We start from the raw sequence: 20,389 nt of genomic DNA on the forward strand, positions 1-20,389 counted from the left end.
CGTTCAAGGCATTGACAAGACTACTCCATAAGCATGTGTATCTGGCACTCTCATTTCAAAAGAAACAAGGCTTACCGATTTGAAAAACGAATATTTTTCATGCTAACCCCCCCCCACACACGCTGAAAATCTAAGAGTTTAGCATTAATAACAAAACATTATGTTCCCTGCTGTCAAAATGACACTGCAGATCAATGTATTTAATCTAGTAAGCCAAACGCAGGGTTGGATTGGTTTCCTCCTCACACCCCTAGAAAATAGCGGTGTACCTGGTGTTTAGATCCAGGAATTCCTTTTAGCAGGTTGGAAGAGCAAAAGCTGAGAAATGCGCCCTCCCGTGGCAATGGAATGAGGGGGCTCAAGTACCCTTTTTTTCACCAAACAAAGCCCTGTAAAGAAATGCAATTTGTGGGGATGAGAAGGCCACAAAGCTCGTACTGCTATACCGCAAAACCAAATGAACCCTCCCAGAGGCCGGGACCCCTTACCTGTCACGTCGGCCGAAGGAAAATTTCTCTTTCTACTCAACAAAACACAACCCCAGACTTGACAGCTTGCAGTAAGTCCCGCCCGGCAACAATTAAACACCTTGCAAGCCAAAATGCGTACACTATCCGTAAGGTCCCCTGCCGGCAGGGCCGGGCTCGCACCACGTGGGTGGTTGGGGCCAGCAGGAGGCACGAGCCGAAGGCTGGAGTGGGAGGCGTGTTCTTACGGGGGAGGGCGGAGCCTTCGCAGTGGGCGGGGCTTAGGAAGACCTGGGCTACCAGCCGCCTCTCGCCTACTTTGCTCGTTTGCCTTCGCCCTTCGAGCCGCCACGTAATGCCACGTCGCCGCGCATGCGCATCTCAACTGGTGGCGGACGCTGTTTCCGGGCATAGGGGGCTGGAGCGGCCGCCGAGTAGGCTGTGGCGGTGGCGGCCGGGGAGTGCAAAGTGCAGGCTTGGGGGTCGGGCCCTGCGGAGGACAGGGGAAGTTATCGCTTCTTTCCCGAAAAGGCCGGTAGAGCCCGTGGCTGAGCGGCAAGATGAATTTCCTCCGCGGGGTTATGGGGGGTCAGAGTGCCGGACCCCAGCACACAGAAGCCGAGACGGTGAGAGGAGCGGCGGGTCCGGGACTTGGGAAGGGTCCGGGCAGAAACCGGGACGGAGGACATAGGGGCCCGGAGGTCACCCCCCTGCGCGTCACCGTGGGCCGGGAGTCTACATGCCGCCTCCCCTTTTGCCCCCGTGCCTCTTTTCCTCTCCTGAAACCCGCAAGTTATTCCCTCACACCCGCAGCACAACCCCCAGCGCAGCGGCTTGGCCCTGCTGACAGCAGCCGCGCCCCGAAGCTCCACAGGCCGCTTGGTGGTGGTCCGCGGTGGTACCGCCGGGAAAGGCATCCATCCTGGGCAGAAGTGGCCTGACCTGCCTCCCACGCCCTTCGGGGCCGCGGGCCTGTCCCTCCCTTTTCGCCAGTGTCTTCGCTGGCGGTGATTAACCTAAAGTCCACCTCCCTCGCAGTCTGGAATGGGGCTTTGAGGAAGACTGCAGGAAGGTTTAAACCCAGCAGTTGACCAGAGCAAGTGGCTAAGAATAATACGATAGTTTGGGTCACAAAGCCACCTGCCCCTGCCCATTCAACTGGAGGCAGGTCGTTCTTTCAGGTGTCATTAGTTCGGACCCCGTTTTTCAGCCTCGCCCACTATTTGGGAAATACTCGCTTGGTTGTTGTGGGGATCTTTGGCGCTCAAAATGCTTTGGGAACACGCGTCCCTTCCATTCTCCCCATTCAGAAGTGTGAACTCGTGTAAACAGGATTTGCAGCGTCACTTTAAAAAAATTGTTAGCTACTCAACACAATTTTTGATAAGTTGGTTCGATTTTAGGTTTAGGATAAATCTCGAAGTTTGGTTAGTGTCTGTTAGGAATAAGTGTATGACTTTTTTTTAACTATTGGTTTGAGAGTAATTTTAGGTCTACAAAAAAGTGACAAAGTATGGCATTGTAAAAGTAAACTGTGGTTAGTATTCGTAGACACTACTGGATTGTCTGTGAATGTTGATCCTATGCTCTGTGTTACTGGGATCCTGAAGGTTCAATGATAGCTTTCATTTGCCAGGTTCTTACCTTGTGCTGGGTTCTGTGTTCTTTGTAGTTTACATTCTTATTTTCCTTAGCTCCCCAACCACCTTGTAGGATAGGTGATAGTATCCTCACTTTACAAGTGAACACTTGAGGATTAGAGAGGTGAAGTCACTTGACCTAAGTCACACTAGTAGTAATGGAGCCAGGATTCAAACAAAGCTTGCCTTACATCAAAGCCTAGACTTTATTGCTGATGTCTGTATTTTAATACATATCTGGGAATTTGGGGAATTTATGTAATTATTAAAATTAATGTCATCTGAGTTAGAACTGTTTAAAGCAGAAGCTGAAAGCTGGTGAATCTGCTTTCCTTCATTTGAAAATCAGGAGATTTCACACACGGTCATGTGCACACACATGCGCGCGCACATACACATACACATGCTCTCTCCAGGTTACCATAGTCACAGCCCACCTCTTCAGCTTTTGTTCATGTATTTTATATATCAGATCTTTTTGTTTGAGGCACTAGGTTTTAAAGTGTGGTTTATTAGAACTTGATTTGAATCCTTGCCTTCCACCTCTCATTAGATTGAACAGGCAAGAGATGACTAATACCCTATGAGTAAAATGAGAAAAATGCCTACTCTGATAGGTGTAATGAGGATTAAGTGAAATAAAAAATGGAAAGAAACTAGCACTTAGTATGTGTTCAATAAAAGCTAAGTTTTTATTACTTTTTTTTTTTTTCTTTTTTGGCTGTGCCATGCAACATGTGTGATCTTAGTTCCCAGGCCAGAGACTAAACCTGTACCCCCTGCCTTGGGAGCTTGCGGTCTTAACTCCTGAACTGCCAGGGAAGTCCCTTATTACATGTTTTCAGGAAAAGAATACTTTCTTTTTTGTTGTTGTTATAGTCTTGTCACAATGTCCTCTCCAGAAAAGATGGTGTACAACTAATTGAGTATAGGATATTAAAGCAGAAAGGCCCTTTGCACATCATCCAGGTGGAACCGCAGTATTTTACAAGTTAGGAGACTGAAGCACAGAGCACTGAAGCCACTTGCACAGTAATGCAGGGCTGAGACTAGAGCACTTTGATCTTGCCATAGTGAATGGAACAACACAGCTTTTATATCATGATTTCAAAGTGAGACTGGAATCACTTGTGTATCACGTGTATATAAACTGAAAGGGAAGTGGGGGGCCCTTGTTCTTGCCTAACCTTGAACGTGTATATTCAAAATTGGAAAACCAATGTCTTCTGATGAGAATTAATAGTTTACTCTGAGTTACTATTACACTATTTACTCAGTATGAATAAAATTTATTTCACCATCTCGTTCCATCAGGAAGAGTAATTGGTATACAACATCATAAGCCACCAATTTAGGAGTATTTATAGAGCATTGGTAGACTGTTGGTATAATATTAGATCTTTTAATTGGTGATTTGATGTGACCTGGATATTCTAGTTGCCAGAGCTTAGAATTTCTAACTTCTGCTTTATCAGTATTTTGTAGTTTTGTCCATTTCTGCAAAATTACATTATTTCCATTGTGGTTTCCCTTCTTTCTTGCTTCCTCATCTTTTCCAGTGGAAAGCCTCTTTTCATTGTCCTAAGTTCTACCTCTCCTTCAAATCCATCATGGATCCCTTCCCTAATTTGCACCCCTTATTTTTCCATCCAGTTAACTGCAGATAGTATTTCTCCTTTGATTAATCTGAAGATTAGCTAGATTGTGCATTTGTTAGACTTTCTACCCTTTATATCTGCCCCATCTCTTCTAGATTCTTAAGCATCTTTGGTGCAGTGTTCATATATATTTTAAACTGTTTTTCCATAGTCGTACTCAATATTTGTTAAATTATTTATTACGGTATTATGAAAGAAATCACAGATCTATAATGATATCAACTGCAAATTACTAGGTGTTAAAACAATACTATTTAAAGACTGTAGAAATCAAAGTTGTGAAATGATTAAAATTAATTATGTCAAACTTTTTACTTCAGGGATTTTTCTGATTTGCTGTGCTTTGACTGCTTTCCTGCTTTTCCTTAACTCAAATTTCTTCTAAATATTTGAGTTGTATTATTGATTTTATGTTACCTAGCTTTTCATACTCAGTTAACAGTAACTTTGGACTGGTATTAAGATGTTCTCTCGAAACAAAGTAGTAAATATTTGTGTTTAGATCATATGATGGTCAATAATTCTATAAAGTTTGAAATATTTTAAGTCTGGAGTTTCATTCACATTAAACCTTTCATATTTCACAGAGTCAAATACTTTTTAATTTGATTTCTGTTTTTTACTTCAGTAGAGAAAGGCAGTAACTGATTTCTGATGATTAAAGCCTCCTTAGCCTTGGCATGGGAGAAGGCAGTGGCACCCCACTCCAGTACTCTTGCCTGGAGAATCCCATGGACGGAGGAGCCTGGTAGGCTGCAGTCCATGGGGTTGCACAGAGTCGGACACGACTGAAGCGACTTAGCAGCAGCAGCAGCCTTGGCATACTTTGCTAGGTCCAGATAAACACTGATTATAGTAAATATCCTACTCGTTTGTTTGCTCATGCTAAGTGCTATGTCACCTCAGTCCTGTCCAGCTCTTTGTGACCCAATGGACTGGTAACCCACCAGGCTTCTCTGTCCATGGAATTCTCCCGGCAAGAATACCAGAGTGGGTTGCAGTGCCCTCCTCCAGGGAATCTTCCTGACGCAGTAATTGAACCTTAGTCTCTTGAGTCTCCTGCATTGGCAGACAGGTTCTTTACTACTAGTTCAAACTGGGAAGCCCTTTTGAGAGCTCAGACATGCTTAATTTTCCATCTGTCTTCCAACTAATATCTTCTTTTCTTTTTTGAAGGTGAGTTTCTTGCAGATTCCAAGAAAAATGTTAACTATTTGTGATGATAAATCATAGGGGTGGGGTTCTCCTCTCAAATTGTGTCCCAAAACATGAAAGCTGCAAAAGTCCAGAAAAGATATGTACAATTGCTGTACTGCTAAAGTGTCTTTTTTTAGATCAGACTTTGGTCAGCTGACTTGAAAAGCAAAAGGGCTTTATGGACACAGCTGTAGTTTCTTTTAATAAAAATTGTTATTAAGGAATGTGCGCTTAAATTTAGACATAGTTTTGGTTTAGTCGAGCACATTATATCCCACGTTACTATAAAATGTGTAGCTTGAAACTCCTGTATCTGGATTCGTGGTTCATATTCTGTAACCCACAGAATAATAACCCAGTCAGTGTTGGAACTGGTATGTGTTTTCTCTCTTAGCTCTCTTACAATAACAGTATCAGAGAAAGCCATAATAATGATTTGTGTTTTGATCGCTGCTGCTGCTAAGTCACTTCAGTTGTGTCCAACTCTGCGTGACCCCATAGATGGCCTCCCACCAAGCTCCCCCGTCCCTGGGATTCTCCAGGCAAGAACACTGGAGTGGGCTGCCATTTCCTTCTCCAGTGCATGAAAGTGAAAAGTGAAAGGGAAGTCGCTTAGTCGTGTCCAACTCTTAGCGACCCCATGGACTGCAGCCCACCACTATACCCAACCAAAGGTGTCTCATAGTCTTTAAAAGTAGTGCCTATTGAAAACTACAGGGCTTTCTTGAAGGTTAATTATGTAGAGTATTTGTATCATTTAAATTTTACATATCAAAGGGTATCCCAAAGAATGTGAGTAGCTGTAGTTGAAAGGATTTTGTTACTCAAGACATACACTGTGTGATGGTCAAAAACAAAACAGAAAACCTGATATTTGTACAAGGTTTATTAAATAGACAGTATGTTACGCATCAAATATTTTCAAGATGGAGTTAGAAAGTAAGTTGTGTTTGCCAAATCTGATTGATCATATCCTTTTTCTCCCTCCAGGAAACCATGTAGGTCTAGTGTTCTGAGAAACATATATTGGATAAAATGTTCCTAGAGGATATATTTTTTAAAGGAATGCTGCATTTAAAATAGAAGTCCCTTGTTATCATCAGTTTTATAGAGTTCATGAACTCTTGCCCTTTGGGTAACCTAAAAGACTAAATAATTCTTGATGTTTTATGATTTATAATTGTAATCACTTGAATTATCTTTTAGGAGAGAATATAAGAATTTCTTATATAAATTTGTCTTTCTTTTTGTACATGTTCCTCTTATTATTTATACTGCTTTGTCTGGTTTTTCTGTTGTAGATATCCTAGAAAAGGCATGCTTATATTTTTATACCTCAGGCAGAAATGCCATAAACTCTGTATAAAAAGTCACAAGTTTTTATAATTTATAAAATTTATAATTAAAGTTTATAATTTGGAAACTTATATACTGTTAGACTTTGAAATGCTAGCATTTGTGATAGGTTATTTGTTAGACAAGTTTCAGTATGATGCCTTGCTTAAAAGCGTTTGCTTTTGGAAAACAGATAATTTCTTAGAGAAAGCATGGGGAATACATGAAGCAGTATATTATGTTGGCTAACTTATTAGTAATTGTAATGGAAATAGATTGTGTTAGGTTTATGGATTGATCTGAAAAGAGACTGGTGTTTGACTTTGTAATCCGCACCTCCCCCCTCCCACCACTTTAAGATTGAAACAGTTCAGATCATCTGAAGATAAGTCTGGCTCTTGCTTTTTTTTTTGTAAAATCTTCTCAGTGATGGAATTTGTTTTAAAACAAATGTCTGGCTCTTTCTGTAATCAAAACCAGGAACTTTTTATTTCATTAAAACAACATAAATCAAATTGACTGTTGATTAGCATGAATTGTTTTAGTCCTATAGTCATAGTTAGGGAAGTTCTCTCAAAAGAAGTTATAACTATGTTTAAAACCTCATGAAGGCAAAGTTATATCAAATAACTTGGGGGATTTCCCTGGCAGTCTCATAGTTAAGACTCTATGCTTCCAGTTCCGGGGGTACAGATTCCATCCCTGGTTGGGGAACTAAGATCCTATATGCATAGCAGCCAAAAAGATGTTTTTAAAAAGGAAGGAAAGAAAAGAAAAAAGTTGGTGTTAGGTGCTTGATAAGTATCTGTTGAATAAATGATTGAATGGTTGAATTTGATTTTTTTTTTAATGGGCATTACTGACTTTCATTTTCGCATGTCAGTTAAATAGTTACTGAATACTAGAAAATATGAATTTCTATTAGGAATTGTGAAAAAATATTGCAAACTGCTTTATGTCAGAGTCCTTTAAATATACCTCAGCACCCTAGTTTTATGGTACCTTCTCTTTTTCCCTTCTTAATTCTCAGTGATTTCTTATTTCCATATTCCTCATCTCAAATTGTTTTCCCTATTCATTCCTTTTCCTTTTGCTTCTTTTTTGGTCTCTTTTGTGTATCACTGAGTAAAAATAAACTATTAGTAAACAAATTTGCACTATTAGTAAACAACAAGCAAATAAATTCAGATTATGCTGTGCTTTCATGCTGTGTCCAACTCTTAGAATCCCATGGACTGTAGCCCACTAGGATCCTCTGTCCATGGAATTTTCCAGACAAGAATACTGAAGTGGGTTGCTATTTCCTACTCCAGGGTATTTTCCTGATCCGAGGATTGAACCCCCATCTCCTGCATTGGCAGGCAGATTCTTTACCACTGTGCCATAGGTTATGAGGTTGTAATTCTGACTATGCCCGCTTTACCAGTTATTAATGGAATTTTTTGTCCTTTTCATATTTTTCTTGACAAGTGAACTTGTGAATTTCACATGACAATCTCATCAGGCAAGTGTCCTGATACATAATCACCTCCATGAGCTACATGATGTTATACATATTATTTTACTAATTAGCCTTTTAATTTTATTATACAAAATGGCAAACAATACTGGTAAAGTTTAAGTCCTCTTTGACTACCGTCTCCAATTTCAGTTCTGTTTCCTGAAATAATTACTATTCTTATTTTGGTATAAATCCTTCTACACGCTTATAAATAATCATTCAGTATGGAATTATATATTTGTATGAGCATGTTTATCTCTTTTTCATAAATGATACACTGTTTATAGGGTTCTGCAGCTATCTTTTTCTTTGGTATGTCTTGGAGATCTTTGCATATTAAAACATAAAGCTACTTTATTAGAAATTACTTAAGACACCGGATTTTTAGTTTTCTTAACTACGTACCTTCTTCTAAGAGACTATATCTTGATAACAAGAGTGAGTGGTCAATTGTTCAATTTTGTCTGACTCTTTCAATCCATGTCTAATTCATCATTGTATTTATCTCTGCGAAAATCTAGTACCTAGTTAGCATAGTATGAATTTGTTGAAATACTGCTGTCTCTGAAGTTTTTCCTTCTTAATTACTCCCTTCAATCCTTTTAAATAAAACTGTCAGTTAAATTTTACTCACATGTATGTTTTCTCATTAGAACTGGGTTTGTTGTTGTTGTTAATACATAGTTCTCTGTTTAATGCAAGAATCACAGTATCAAATCCCAGCAGTGTCAGCTGGGTAACATCATTATTCAGTGAAGCAGATCAGGTTAGAAAAGAGAGCAGAGAGGCCTGGGATGGAACTGAAGCCTGCACATCCTGCCTTGAGAATGTAGCTAGTGTTCAGCTTCACCTAGTTGCTGCAGAGCTTAATGGTTTTAAATCCCATCCCCATGCTGTAATCATGCGTCTTTTTCACAGTCTGTTTAGTGTCATGTGTTTTGCATTTTTGTGCTTTTTGTTGATTTCACAGTTAAAACTGGCCCCAAGTATAGTGCTGAGCTCTTACCTAGTGTTGCGAAGGTTAAGGAAATTGTGATGTGCCTTATGGAGAAAATATGTTTGTTAGGTTAACTTCCCTCAGGCATGAGTAATAGCACTTTTAGCTGTGAGTTCAGTGTTAATGAATCAAGATATATATTGAGCAAGGTGTCTTTAAACAGAAGCACACATTAAACAAGGTTATGTATTTGATCCAATGATGAAAATGTTACCAGAGGCTTATAACATCCTGGGCCTGCATTTCCCATAGGTACAGTGGTTCTGCTGCTGCTAAGTTGCTTCAGTCGTGTCCAACTCTGTGCGACCCCATAGATGGCAGCCCACCAGGCTCCCCCGTCCCTGGGATCCTCCAGGCAAGAACGCTGGAGTGGGTTGCCATTTCCTTCTCCAATGCATGAAAGTGAAAAATGAAAGGGAAGGCGCTCAGTGGTGTCCAGCTCTTAGCGATCCCATGGACTGCAGCCTACCAGGCTCCTCCATCCATGGGATTTTCCAGGCAAGAGTACTGGAGTGGGTTGCCATTGCCTTCTCCAGTACAGTGGTTAAGTATCTGCCAATTCAGTGTCCATGATAACTGTAGAGCATAACTATCAGAAGTTACAAGCACCACTTGTGTTCAGAAAGTAGATGAACAGTGAGTCAGTCAGGTGATCTGTTAAAGCAGGTACTAGAATAAGAGCAAGGGCTGATATATTCTGGAAGTGTCTTTAAATGTTTCTGTTATTGAAGCACTAGTTGAAAACATGCTTATTATAAATAATCCAAATCAATATATAGGCTCAAATTGCCCCTTTCTTCCTCTTCCACAATCTTATTTTCTTCCACAATCTTATTTCCCGTTACTAGGAGTAATCTCAAAGGAAGGTTTGTGTACATCCTTCCAGAGTGTTTGCTTTGCATTTACCAGTGTTTATCACATAAACGAGTTTATTTATAAACTAAGATAGTTATATTCACAGATATTTGATTTTTTTTAAATTTTAGCAGTAGGTATTAGAATATTTCTATTTACTAATTAATGAACATAGTTGGGTCCCCACAGCAAGAGTTGTGGTTGTTGTTTTTTTTTTTTTAATTAAAAGTTTCTTTGTTTCAAGTAAATAGGCTAAAGTGTCTTTTATGGTTGTTACCAGTATTCTGTTATATAACCTTACATGTATTGACTATGCATTGACTTTTGAACAATACCAACCTTCTGCACAGTGGAAAATCCTCTTGTAATTTATAGTTGTCTCTGTGTATCCTCTGTTCCTCCATATCCTCAGATTTAATTGAGAATCTATAGTATTTACTGTTGAAAAAAATCCAAATATAAGTGGACCTGCACAGCTCAGATCTGTTGTTGAAAGGTCAACCACATTTGCATCTCTGTTGATTCAGGCAGTAAAATTCTTTGAAGGTCACTTTTTTCAAGTCTGCAGAATGGTCATCTGAAATGTTGTGCCTTGGTAGTATGCTGTGATGAGTACTTTGCTAAAAGGCCTAGGAAATATTTGACTTTTTACAAAAGTAGACCGGATTCATATTTTCTGTATTGTAACTCATTCTTTTCATCAATAATGGCAGCAAAATGTTACCTAAAAAGGAGCAAGGTAGCATTAAAATCTGTGGGATTTAAACTTGTAATTCCTTTGTAGGTAAGAGTGTCAACTAGGATAACAGCCTTTGACTAGTAAATTCATGCATTTTCTTTAAATTACTAAGTGGCCTCATTGGTCAGTTTCTGAGAGAGTGAGTGAGTTGCTGGCAACAAAGTCCTTCACCTCAGGATCCCATTTGGGACACTGAATAAACATACTCTTCAGTTCTAAAATACTGTCCTTTTTTCTTCTGATGGTAAGGTCCTCTTTCACTCTGCTTTTCTGCTTGCTGTATTCTTGTTACCCTTAACCCACACATCCACCAAATCCAAATCACTGCTTAACTTGAGGCCTTCTGATCGGCTATGCTATCCAAAGCAGTATTGTCCTTCCAGTCTCTATCTCATTTCTCTATAATCATTTCCTTCATCATACTTAGTATTTTCTGTATATTTCTTACTTGTTTTTAATTTATTCTGTTGTCTCCTTGCTTTTATAGTTTCATTTGAGTATGTACCTTCTAAAGTGATCCACTACTATTTTCCCAAAATAGAATTTTGCAGGCCCCAGCAAAATATTAAGCAATTTAGCAGTATTTCTCAAACTGACTGTGGTGAAGGACCAGTGGATTGGTTTCCCCGTGCCCCCTGTTCCAATTCATCACAGACCAATACTTTTGTAAAACATAAAAATGGATTGCTAGGAAAAATGAAATGACAACACAGACACTCATACTCATGAACATATAATATGCAAGCCCAGTTTTTTTAAATTAACCATAAACGTAACCAATTGTTACAGAAGTTGCTAATTTATAATCATAGTTTCTTTCTTTTCTATTGAAGTATAATTGATTTATAAGTTTCAGGTGTACGATGTAGTGGTTTGATATTTTTATACATTACAAAATTATCATCACTATAAGTCTAATTACCATCTGTCACCATACAAAGCTACTGCAGTATTATTGACTATATTCCCTATGCTGTACATTATATCTCTGTGACTTATTTTATGACTGTACCTCATCTCCCTCACTGTTTTACTCATCCCTCACGCCTTTGCTTAGTCCAGTTTCTGAATTTACCTTGTCACAAACATGACTCTGGTTGCACTGACCATGGCTCCCATGAGGGTAGCAGCACTCTGTAACATTTTTTGAATGAATGAATGAATTACCAGCTTCAAAATTACGGCACCGACTTCTTCAGACTCTGTCACTCCTTTAACCTTACCAAAGCTAGAATATTCTGAGATATTGAAGAGTGATTGCTGATTCATATCAAACTTCAGCTAGCTTATTCACTGATGCTTTTTGATTCTCTGAATCTTTTTTTTTTAATGATAAGAGAGACATTTGAATACATACTTGTTGAAGGAAAAGCTGTAGAAGTATGTAAAGTGAAAAATGAAAGTCCTCCAGGAATGGGCATTGAAGGTACTTCTGTCTTGTTCCCTTTCTGTTACTGTGCTGGAGTGGTTGTTCTTGTAATTATGAATGCACATGTGCATGTATTGCCCAAGGACAAAATGCTAGAAGTTGAATTCTAAACAGTAGCTGTTTCAGACAGTTTATTCTTCTCAAGCCTCTTGGCCTCTTAAATTCAGTTTTTTCAAGTATCCTTTTGCCTTATCTATCTCTACAGCTCTTTGCCCATTGTCCGCACCCTAATGTCTTTTTTTCAAAAAACTGTACTTCATGTTTGTTATAATGAACTGACATATTTTCTATAACCTCCTTCTGTTCCAGTTTGTCTTTATTATCTCAGCCGGATTCTTTCAAAGTGAGTGTATTAATTTCTGAAGTACTTACATATGGTGCTGCCTTTTTCTTACATACCTGATAGCTTCTGATTATCGGAGAAGGCAATGGCAACCCACTCCAGTACTCTCGCCTGGAAAATCCCATGGATGGAGGAGCCTGGTGGGCTGCCGTCTATGGGGTCGCACAGAGTTGGACACGACTGAAGCAACTTAGCAGCAGCAGCAGCAGCTTCTGATTATAGCTTTCCCAATGTAAAGCTCCAACTCCCTTGGAACAAGGGGCTATTCCATCTGTACTGTGACTGGGCAGTTAAGGCCAAGGTTAATCAGCATCGTTGGTAGGGTGTAGTGCTGGTGGAAGCATTTCACAGAAACTGTGTTACCATGTTCCCCTGTTTCCAAGGAAGAAATCTTGCAATGCCTGTAGTTTGCAGCAGGTGCTCAGGCTCACATTTCCTTGCACAGTGTAAGATAAGTGTTAGGCAGTGTAAGAATAGTAGAAACAGCGTGGGCTTTGGAATAAGACCTCTATGGCTCATTTAGAATCTGGGCCATACCACCGAACTAGCAGTGTACTTTGGGGTGCATTTCTTCACCCCTGAACCTTAGTTTCCACTCCTGTAAAATGTCTTATAAGTTTAGGTATTGGATCAGCTACTATAACCGAGGTCTAACCAGGATAAGGGAGAAGGCAATGGCAACCCACTCCAGTAGTCTTGCCTGGAAAATCCCATGGATGGAGGAGCCTGGTAGGCTGCAGTCCATGGGGTCGCTAAGAGTTGGACACGACTACGTGACTTCCCTTTCACTTTTCACTTTCATGCATTGGAGAAGGAAATGGCAACCCACTCCAGTGTTCTTGCCTGGAGGATCCCAGGGACGGGGGAGCCTGGTGGGCTGCCGTCTATGGGGTCGCACAGAGTCGGACACGACTGAAGTGACAGCAGCAGCAGCAGCAGCAGCAACCAGGATAAGAGTTTGTGTCTTTTTCCAATAAAAGTCTCATTAGAAGGTGATCCCTTGGGTAGGTTAGTTCTGTTCCTCAGGGTTGTCCGGGGGCCCAGCTGCTGCTTTTTATCTTGTTCTGCCATCCCCTACGATAGTGTCTTGTTGGAGATGCTTCACTAGCATCAGGTTCAAGTCCCAGGCTAAGGGAAGGAGAAAGAGAAATGAGCATATAGCTTCCTTTTAAGGACATGACTTGGAAGGTACAACTCACTCATAGAAAGCTAGTCACTTTCTATGCCTGGGTGTAAGGAGAACTTGGAAGGTAGTCTAGATGGACAACCTTTGTGCCCAGCTAAAACACAGAGGGTTCTAATAACTCAAGAAGAAAAGAATAGATAATGAACACAATTATACTGCATTTCGTTTATGTTTCAAGTCAGGAATAAATAGAATAAGTGTCTTTGAAATATTCAGTGGTCTTTGAAGTATTTGAAATACTCTGAATAGGAGTTAAGTATATTTGTGCTACAAATTTTTTTCTTGGTAAATGTCAAAGCCTTTGACTGTGTGGATCACAACAAACTGAAAAATTCTGAAAGAGATGGGAATATCAGACCACCTGACCTGCCTCTTGAGAAACCTATATGCAGGTCAGGAAGCAACAGTTAGAACTGGACATGGAACAACAGACTGATTCCAAATAGGAAAAGCAGTACATCAAGGCTGTATATTCTCACCCTGCTTATTTAACTTATATGCAGAGTACCTCATGAGAAACACTGGGCTGGAGGAAGCACAAGCTGGAATCAAGATTGATGGGACAAATATCAACAACCTCAGATATGCAGATGACACCACCCTTATGGCAGAAAGTGAACTAAAGAGCCTCTTGATGAAAGAGGAGAGTGAAGAAGTTGGCTTAAAGCTCAACATTCAGAAAACGAAGATCATGGCATCCTGTCCCATCACTTCATGGCAAATAGATGGAGAAACAGTGGAAACAGGGGCTGACTTTATTTTGGGGGGGCTCCAGAATCACTGCAGATGGTGATTGCAGCCATGAAATTAAAATATGCTTACTCCTTGGAAGGAAAGTTATGACCAACCTAGACAGCGTATTGAAAAGCAGAGACATTACTTTGACCACAAAAGTCCATCTAGTCAAGGCTATGGTTTTTCCAGTAGTCATGTATGAATGTGACAGTTGAACTGTAAAGGAAACTGAGCGCTGAAGAATTGGTGCTTTTGAACTGTGGTGTTGGAGAAGACTCTTGAGAGTCCCTGGGACTGCAAGGAGATCCAACCAGTCCATCATAAAGGAAGGAGATCAGTCCTGGGTATTCATTGGAAGGACTGATGTTCAAGCTGAAACTCCAGTACTTTGGCCACCGGATGCGAAGAGCTGACTCATTGGAAAAGACCCTGACCCTGGGAAAGATTGAGGGCAGGAGGAGAAGGGGACGATAGAGGATGAGATGGGTGGATGGCATCACCGACTCAGTGCACATGGGTTTGGGTGAACCCCGGGTGTCGGTGATGGACAGGGAGGCCTGGCATGCTGCGGTTCATGGGGTCGCAAAGAGTCGGACACAGCTGAGTGAGTGAACTGGACTGAAATGTCTCCTAAAAGATACAGACCTGTGTTTGACCTAAAATATGGCTAAGTCTTTGTAAGGTTTGAAACATATATAATAATTTCCTTCATTTGGTTTCCATTGTCTGTAAAAACTAGGAGCATAACACTTCATCTTGGAGAGATCACTTACTCAGAAACTCCAACTCTGTGAAATATTATTACAAGGTAATAAGGCTTTCTCACAGCAAAAGTAGAAGTTGCAAAGTCCATGTACTCAGTCTTGAGTTGAAGCCTGAATAGTTTGGAGTTATAGACATATTGCTTTCTAGCTTAATGATCAGATTTCTCACTGAAAATCTGCAAAATTTGAATGACCTGTTAGAAACATACGTGATGTCAATGACGGTCAAAAGCCTAATAGGATAGAAAAATAATACAAAGGAATCATAGAAGTTTAGTAATAATTAAGTTTGTTAACATTTATTGAGCATTTATAGTGCCAGGTACTGTTCAAAGATTTTTATATTCATTTCTTCATTTACCACCTATAACATCCCTGTATCTGATATTGGAGAGGACTTAGATTTAAATGCCAAGAAAGCTTATAATTATGTTCTTTAAGAAGCCAGAGAAGGTTGTAATTAGTTTTAGATTGCTATCAGAAATCAATAAAGTGAAAAGGCCATTTTGGTGGCTGACAGAAAGTATCTGAAATAGCTTAATTATGGCTCTGGATAAATAAGTTGTTCTTACATTCATTTTTGACTTATTGATTTTGCAGCGTGGTGATTTAATTGTCTTAAGGCACTAGAGAGAAAGTTTGGATTAAAATCACCAGTTGAGAAGAATATGTGCTTGCCATTAAAACCCAAGTTTAATAGATAAAAAGCATGTTTATAGTCTTTTTTTCTTTTCGTTTTGTTTGGCTGCATCAGGTGGCTTGCAGAATCTCAGTTCTCCAACCAAGGATTGAACTTGTCTACAGCAGTGAAAGCCTGGAATCTCAACCACTAGGCCATCAGGGAACTCCCAGCATGTTTGTCGTCTTAAAAATAGTCTTGAGACATATTTACCCAAACTCAGGAATTTTCATATATACATAGTACACTTTAGTAATTAGTTTTTATGTTACATTTTTCAACTTTCTGAAAAAACTAGTGATTTTATTTATTAATCAAAGTTAATTGAAGATATATAATTTGAACTCACTAGAAAAGAAATCTATCTTTAGCTAACAGTTTTACAGTCATACTCAGGAAAACTCTTTAGCTTTAAGGAATTCTTTAAGCTGAGAGTAGTGAGATTCGTGTTTGCAGAAGATAATTGTGTAGTTTTTCTCCTGGTTAAAAAAAAAAATGAGAAAAACTGTCAACCAATTACTTAATAAAGAGAAAGTTTTATTCCATTTTTGAAAGTCAGTATAATTACTAAGAAATAAATTCAATTTAAGGTATGAATAATTTCTAAATGTGAGCAGGAAAACAATGAGAAAGAATGGGAAAGACTAGACATCTCTTCAAGAAAATTAGAGATACCAAGGGAACATTTCATGCAAAGATGGGCTCAATAAAGGATGGAAATGGTATGGAACTAACAGAAGCAGAAGATATTAAGAAGAGGTGACAAGAATACACAGAAGAACAATACAAAAAAGATCTTCATGACCCAGATAATCACGATGGTGTGATCACTCACCTAGAGCCAGACATCCTGGAATGTGAAGTCAAGTTGGCCTTAGAAAGCATCACTACGAACAAAGCTAGTGGAGGTGATGGAATTCCAGTGGAGCTATTTCAAATCCTGAAAGATGCTGCTGCTAAAGTGTTGCACTCAGTATGTCAGCAAATTTGGAAAACTCACCAGTGGCCACAGAACTGTAAAAGGTCAGTTTTTCATTCCAATCCCAAGGAAAGGCAATGCCAAAGAATGATGAAACTACCGCACAATTGTACTCATCTCACATGTTAGTAAAGTAATGCTCAAAATTCTCCAAGCCAGGCTTCAGCAGTACGTGAACCGTGAACTTCCACATGTTCAAGCTGGTTTTAGAAAAGGCAGAGGAACCAGAGATCAAATTGTCAACATCCTCTGGATCATCGAAAAAGCAAGAGAGTTCCAGAAAAACATCTATTTCTGCTTTATTGACTATGCCAAAGCCTTTGTGTGGATCACAACAAACTGGAAAATTCTGAAAAAGATGGGAATACCAGACCACCTCACCTGCCTCTTGAGAAATCTGTATGCAGGTCAGGAAGCAACAGTTAGAACTGGACATGGAACAACAGACTGGTTCCAAATAGGAAAAGGAGTACATCAAGGCTGTATATTGTCACCCTGCTTATTTAACTTCTATGCAGAGTACATCATGAGAAATGATGAGCTAGAGGAAGCACAAGCTGGGATCAAGATTACCGGGAGAAATATCAATAACCTCAGATATGCAGATGACACCGCCCTTATGGCAGAAAGTGAAGAGGAACTAAAAAGCCTCTTGCTGAAAGTGAAAGAGCAGAGTGAAAAAGTTGGCTTAAAGCTCGACAGTCAGAAAACAAAGATCATGGCATCCTGTCCCATCACTTCATGGCAAATAGATGGAGAAACAGTGGAAACAGGGGCTGACTTTATTTTGGGGTGCTCCAAAATCACTGCTGATGGTGATTGCAGCCGTGAAATTAAAAGACGCTTACTCCTCGGAAGGATAGTTATGACCAACCTAGACAGCATATTGAAAAGCAGAGACATTACTTTGTCCACAAAGGTCCGTCTAGTCAAGGCTGTGGTTTTTCCAGTGGTCATGTATGGATGTGAGAATTGCACTATAAAGAAAACTGAGCGCTGAAGAATTGGTGCTTTTGAACTGCGGTGTTGGAGAAGACTTGAGAGTCCCTGGGACTGCAAGGAGATCCAACCAATCCATCATAAAGGAAGGAGATCTGTCCTGGGTATTCATTGGAAGGACTGATGTTCAAGCTGAAACTCCAGTACTTTGGCCACCCGATGTGAAGAGCTGACTCTTGAAAAGACCCTGACGCTGGGAAAGATCGAGGGCAGGAGGAGAAGGGGACAACAGAGGATGAGATGGTTGGATGGCATCACCAACTCAATGGGCATGAGTTTGGGTAGACTCTGGGAGTTGGTGATGGACAGGGAGGCCTGGTATGCTCTGGTTCATGGGGTTGCAGAGTCTGACATGACTGAGCGATTGAGCTAAACTGAACTGAGAATAAAATCAAAAGGTCAGTCTAGGCTTAGTTAACATACTGCATCTGTAGTGTGAAGAAATGGAAATCAGTATAGTAAAGACTTAGAAATCTGCATTGCAGAAACCTAATTTTGTATATAGCCTTATGTTTCCCATCGGTTGTGATCTTAGAAGTCTGTTAATATCTTCTGGGACACTGGAAGTCTACAGAACATAATTTGGAAAACACTATATGTATTTAAACACCATTAATTTTGATACATTGGATGCAAAATTTGTGACATGCCAAAATCATTTATAGAATCTGAGTAAAAACTGTTATTAGAGTGAATAACAGCATAATAAGATAGGAAAAAACTGTTGGAGCTATAAAGGACCCGAGTGTAATGGTTTTAAAAACTGTTCTTTATCACATGTTTTCCATGTTTTTTCATCCTTCCTATGGCTTATCTTTTCATTCGCTTAACAGTGTCTTTTGAAGAACAGGAGTGATGAAGTCCAAATTATTATGTTCTTCTTTTATGGATTGTACTGTTAGTATATGTGTCTATGCCACAAGCATTTTCTCCAGTGCTTTCTTCTAGAAGTTTTATAGTTGCTTTTAAGTTTCCAGATTCTTCTTTAGTGCAGTTTTACATACATACATAGTTTGGTTCTTTTGTTACAGTGAGCTCACAATTTACATAGTTTTACAACTTGCTCTTTTTTTTCACTATTTATTAAGTCAGTATTTTTATGTCAGTACAGTTAACATCTTTTGAGTAGTTTTAATAGTATTTGACTGGCAAATATACCATAATTTATTTAGTTTTTCTTCTCTTGATGGACAGTTGTTTCTAATTTTTTTCTATTCTAAATAATGCTCCAAGGTTTATTTTAAAATTCAGTTCAGATTTTAATTCCTGAAAATTTATTAGAAGCTTAGAACATTTTACCCTTCTAGATTTTTGAGGCACACTTAAAACTAAATTTTTGATAAACAGTTTCTGACTGTTCTCATTCAGATATGTAGTGGAAACATTAGGGTGAAGTTATGACGTAAGCAATCATCACTTTAAAAATTTTTGTTTATTAACTTTATTAACACATCATATACCATAGCCCTAATGGATCCTTCTTAGTTCAAAGAGCTGTAATAGGTACATTTGCAAAGCTCTGATTCTACTAATTTCTTTTAATTTTTTAGTTTATATGACTTAACTTTATTTGACTTCTCTTGTACCACTTCCATTTTTCAAGTCTCTGTGAAAAATCTATTTGATATCTGTAATACTACCTAAATAGTGACATCCTTTTTTTTCCCCCTCAGATTAAATGGTATAAATTTTGGAGGAAACTTTATGTATCTTTTTTTTCCTTTTTATTCTATTTATGTTATTTCATTTTTCCATGACAGATTCAAAAGCTTTGTGACAGAGTAGCTTCGTCTACTTTACTGGATGATCGAAGAGATGCTGTGCGAGCCCTCAAATCGTTATCTAAGGTCTGTAACACTTTATCAGTTAGTAAGGTTATTAAGTTAGATATTCCTTTCTTAAATAACATTTTTCTTTTGTGCAGAAATACCGCTTGGAAGTGGGTATTCAAGCTATGGAACATCTTATTCGTGTTTTACAAACAGATCGGTATGTCTCTGTTTAATGATTTTTCTCCCTAATTTTTCTTAAAATTTTAATTAATTTGTTTTAGAGTCACTGTTCCAGAAATGATTAAGGCTACCTAAGTTTTTACTTTCAGTTGTCATTTCAGTAAACAGTTATTGGACACTAGATCCAAACCATTGTGCTAAGCATTTAGGACCGACATAATCTAGACCTTCAGGGATTGAGAGCTTACCATTATATAAAAATGGAGTGAAGTAACTGTCAATTAAAGGTTTAAAATTTGGAGTTTGAGTTGAACAAATTAATGTATTGATTTTCACTTAGATATACTATAGTGTACTATTCTGTAATATACATATTATATGTTATATCACTTATCTAGACTTTGTTTTTCTGAGGGGAGAGAATTAAACTCATACTAATAGAGTGAAGTCTTAAGAGAAAAGTCACTCAACCTAGTTTTTGTTCTTTCAGTTTCTCTTGAAGAGAGCGTCTGCATCTTTGTTTTTAATTAACAACTGTACATGAACAACTTTAGATCTTATCCCTAGTTAAAAATATCTTACAAGCTTTAGCTGCTCAGTTTACATTTCCACCATATCAAGATCTCTTCACAGGTGTCTTAAATTCAAAATGTTCAAAAGTTAATATGTCTCTGGTTGTCCTGCTAATATAATTCTCCACCACATCCCCTCACCTGCCTGATCCACCTCAGCTGCCTTTGACCCAAGTTCATCCCAGTATCACCTTTCCATTAAAATAAGAAACTGGAAGTTTTGTGCTGAACTCATCCCTCTGCTTAACCCATTATGCCCATCCAGACCAAAAAAAAAAAAAAAGCTGGAATCCATGAATTCTCTTGATTTCAGTTGTCAGTCCTAGTTTTGGCTCTCAGTATCAATCACTTAAGTCATTTTC

The 20,389-nt window shown here is 39.0% G+C and overlaps 2 protein-coding genes across 6 annotated transcripts in view; one reads left to right on the forward strand and one right to left on the reverse strand.

Annotated features, from left to right (window-relative positions):
- G3BP2 (G3BP stress granule assembly factor 2) overlaps positions 1-1,097 on the reverse strand; it is an 88,585-nt gene extending 87,488 nt beyond the window's left edge. For 2 of the 4 annotated variants that reach the window (XM_069594389.1, XM_069594384.1), the window contains exons 1-2: positions 489-1,097; positions 270-389 (exon numbers count right to left, since the gene is read on the reverse strand). The gene's annotated coding sequence lies outside the window, so the exon portion shown is untranslated. The remainder of the gene's footprint in view (positions 1-269; positions 390-488) is intronic. The other 2 variants (XM_069594387.1, XM_069594391.1) reach the window with 2 other exon arrangements.
- The window catches only part of USO1 (USO1 vesicle transport factor), a 75,893-nt gene continuing 56,150 nt past the window's right edge, over positions 647-20,389 (forward strand). For both annotated transcript variants that reach the window (XM_069594372.1, XM_069594373.1), the window contains exons 1-3: positions 647-1,093; positions 19,264-19,350; positions 19,428-19,492. In XM_069594372.1, coding sequence (XP_069450473.1) covers positions 1,028-1,093; positions 19,264-19,350; positions 19,428-19,492 — 218 coding nt within the window. In that variant the 5' untranslated portion in view covers positions 647-1,027. The remainder of the gene's footprint in view (positions 1,094-19,263; positions 19,351-19,427; positions 19,493-20,389) is intronic.

This window comes from Ovis canadensis, chromosome 6 (assembly GCF_042477335.2).
Source record: "Ovis canadensis isolate MfBH-ARS-UI-01 breed Bighorn chromosome 6, ARS-UI_OviCan_v2, whole genome shotgun sequence".
Taxonomy (NCBI): Eukaryota; Metazoa; Chordata; class Mammalia; order Artiodactyla; family Bovidae; genus Ovis; species Ovis canadensis.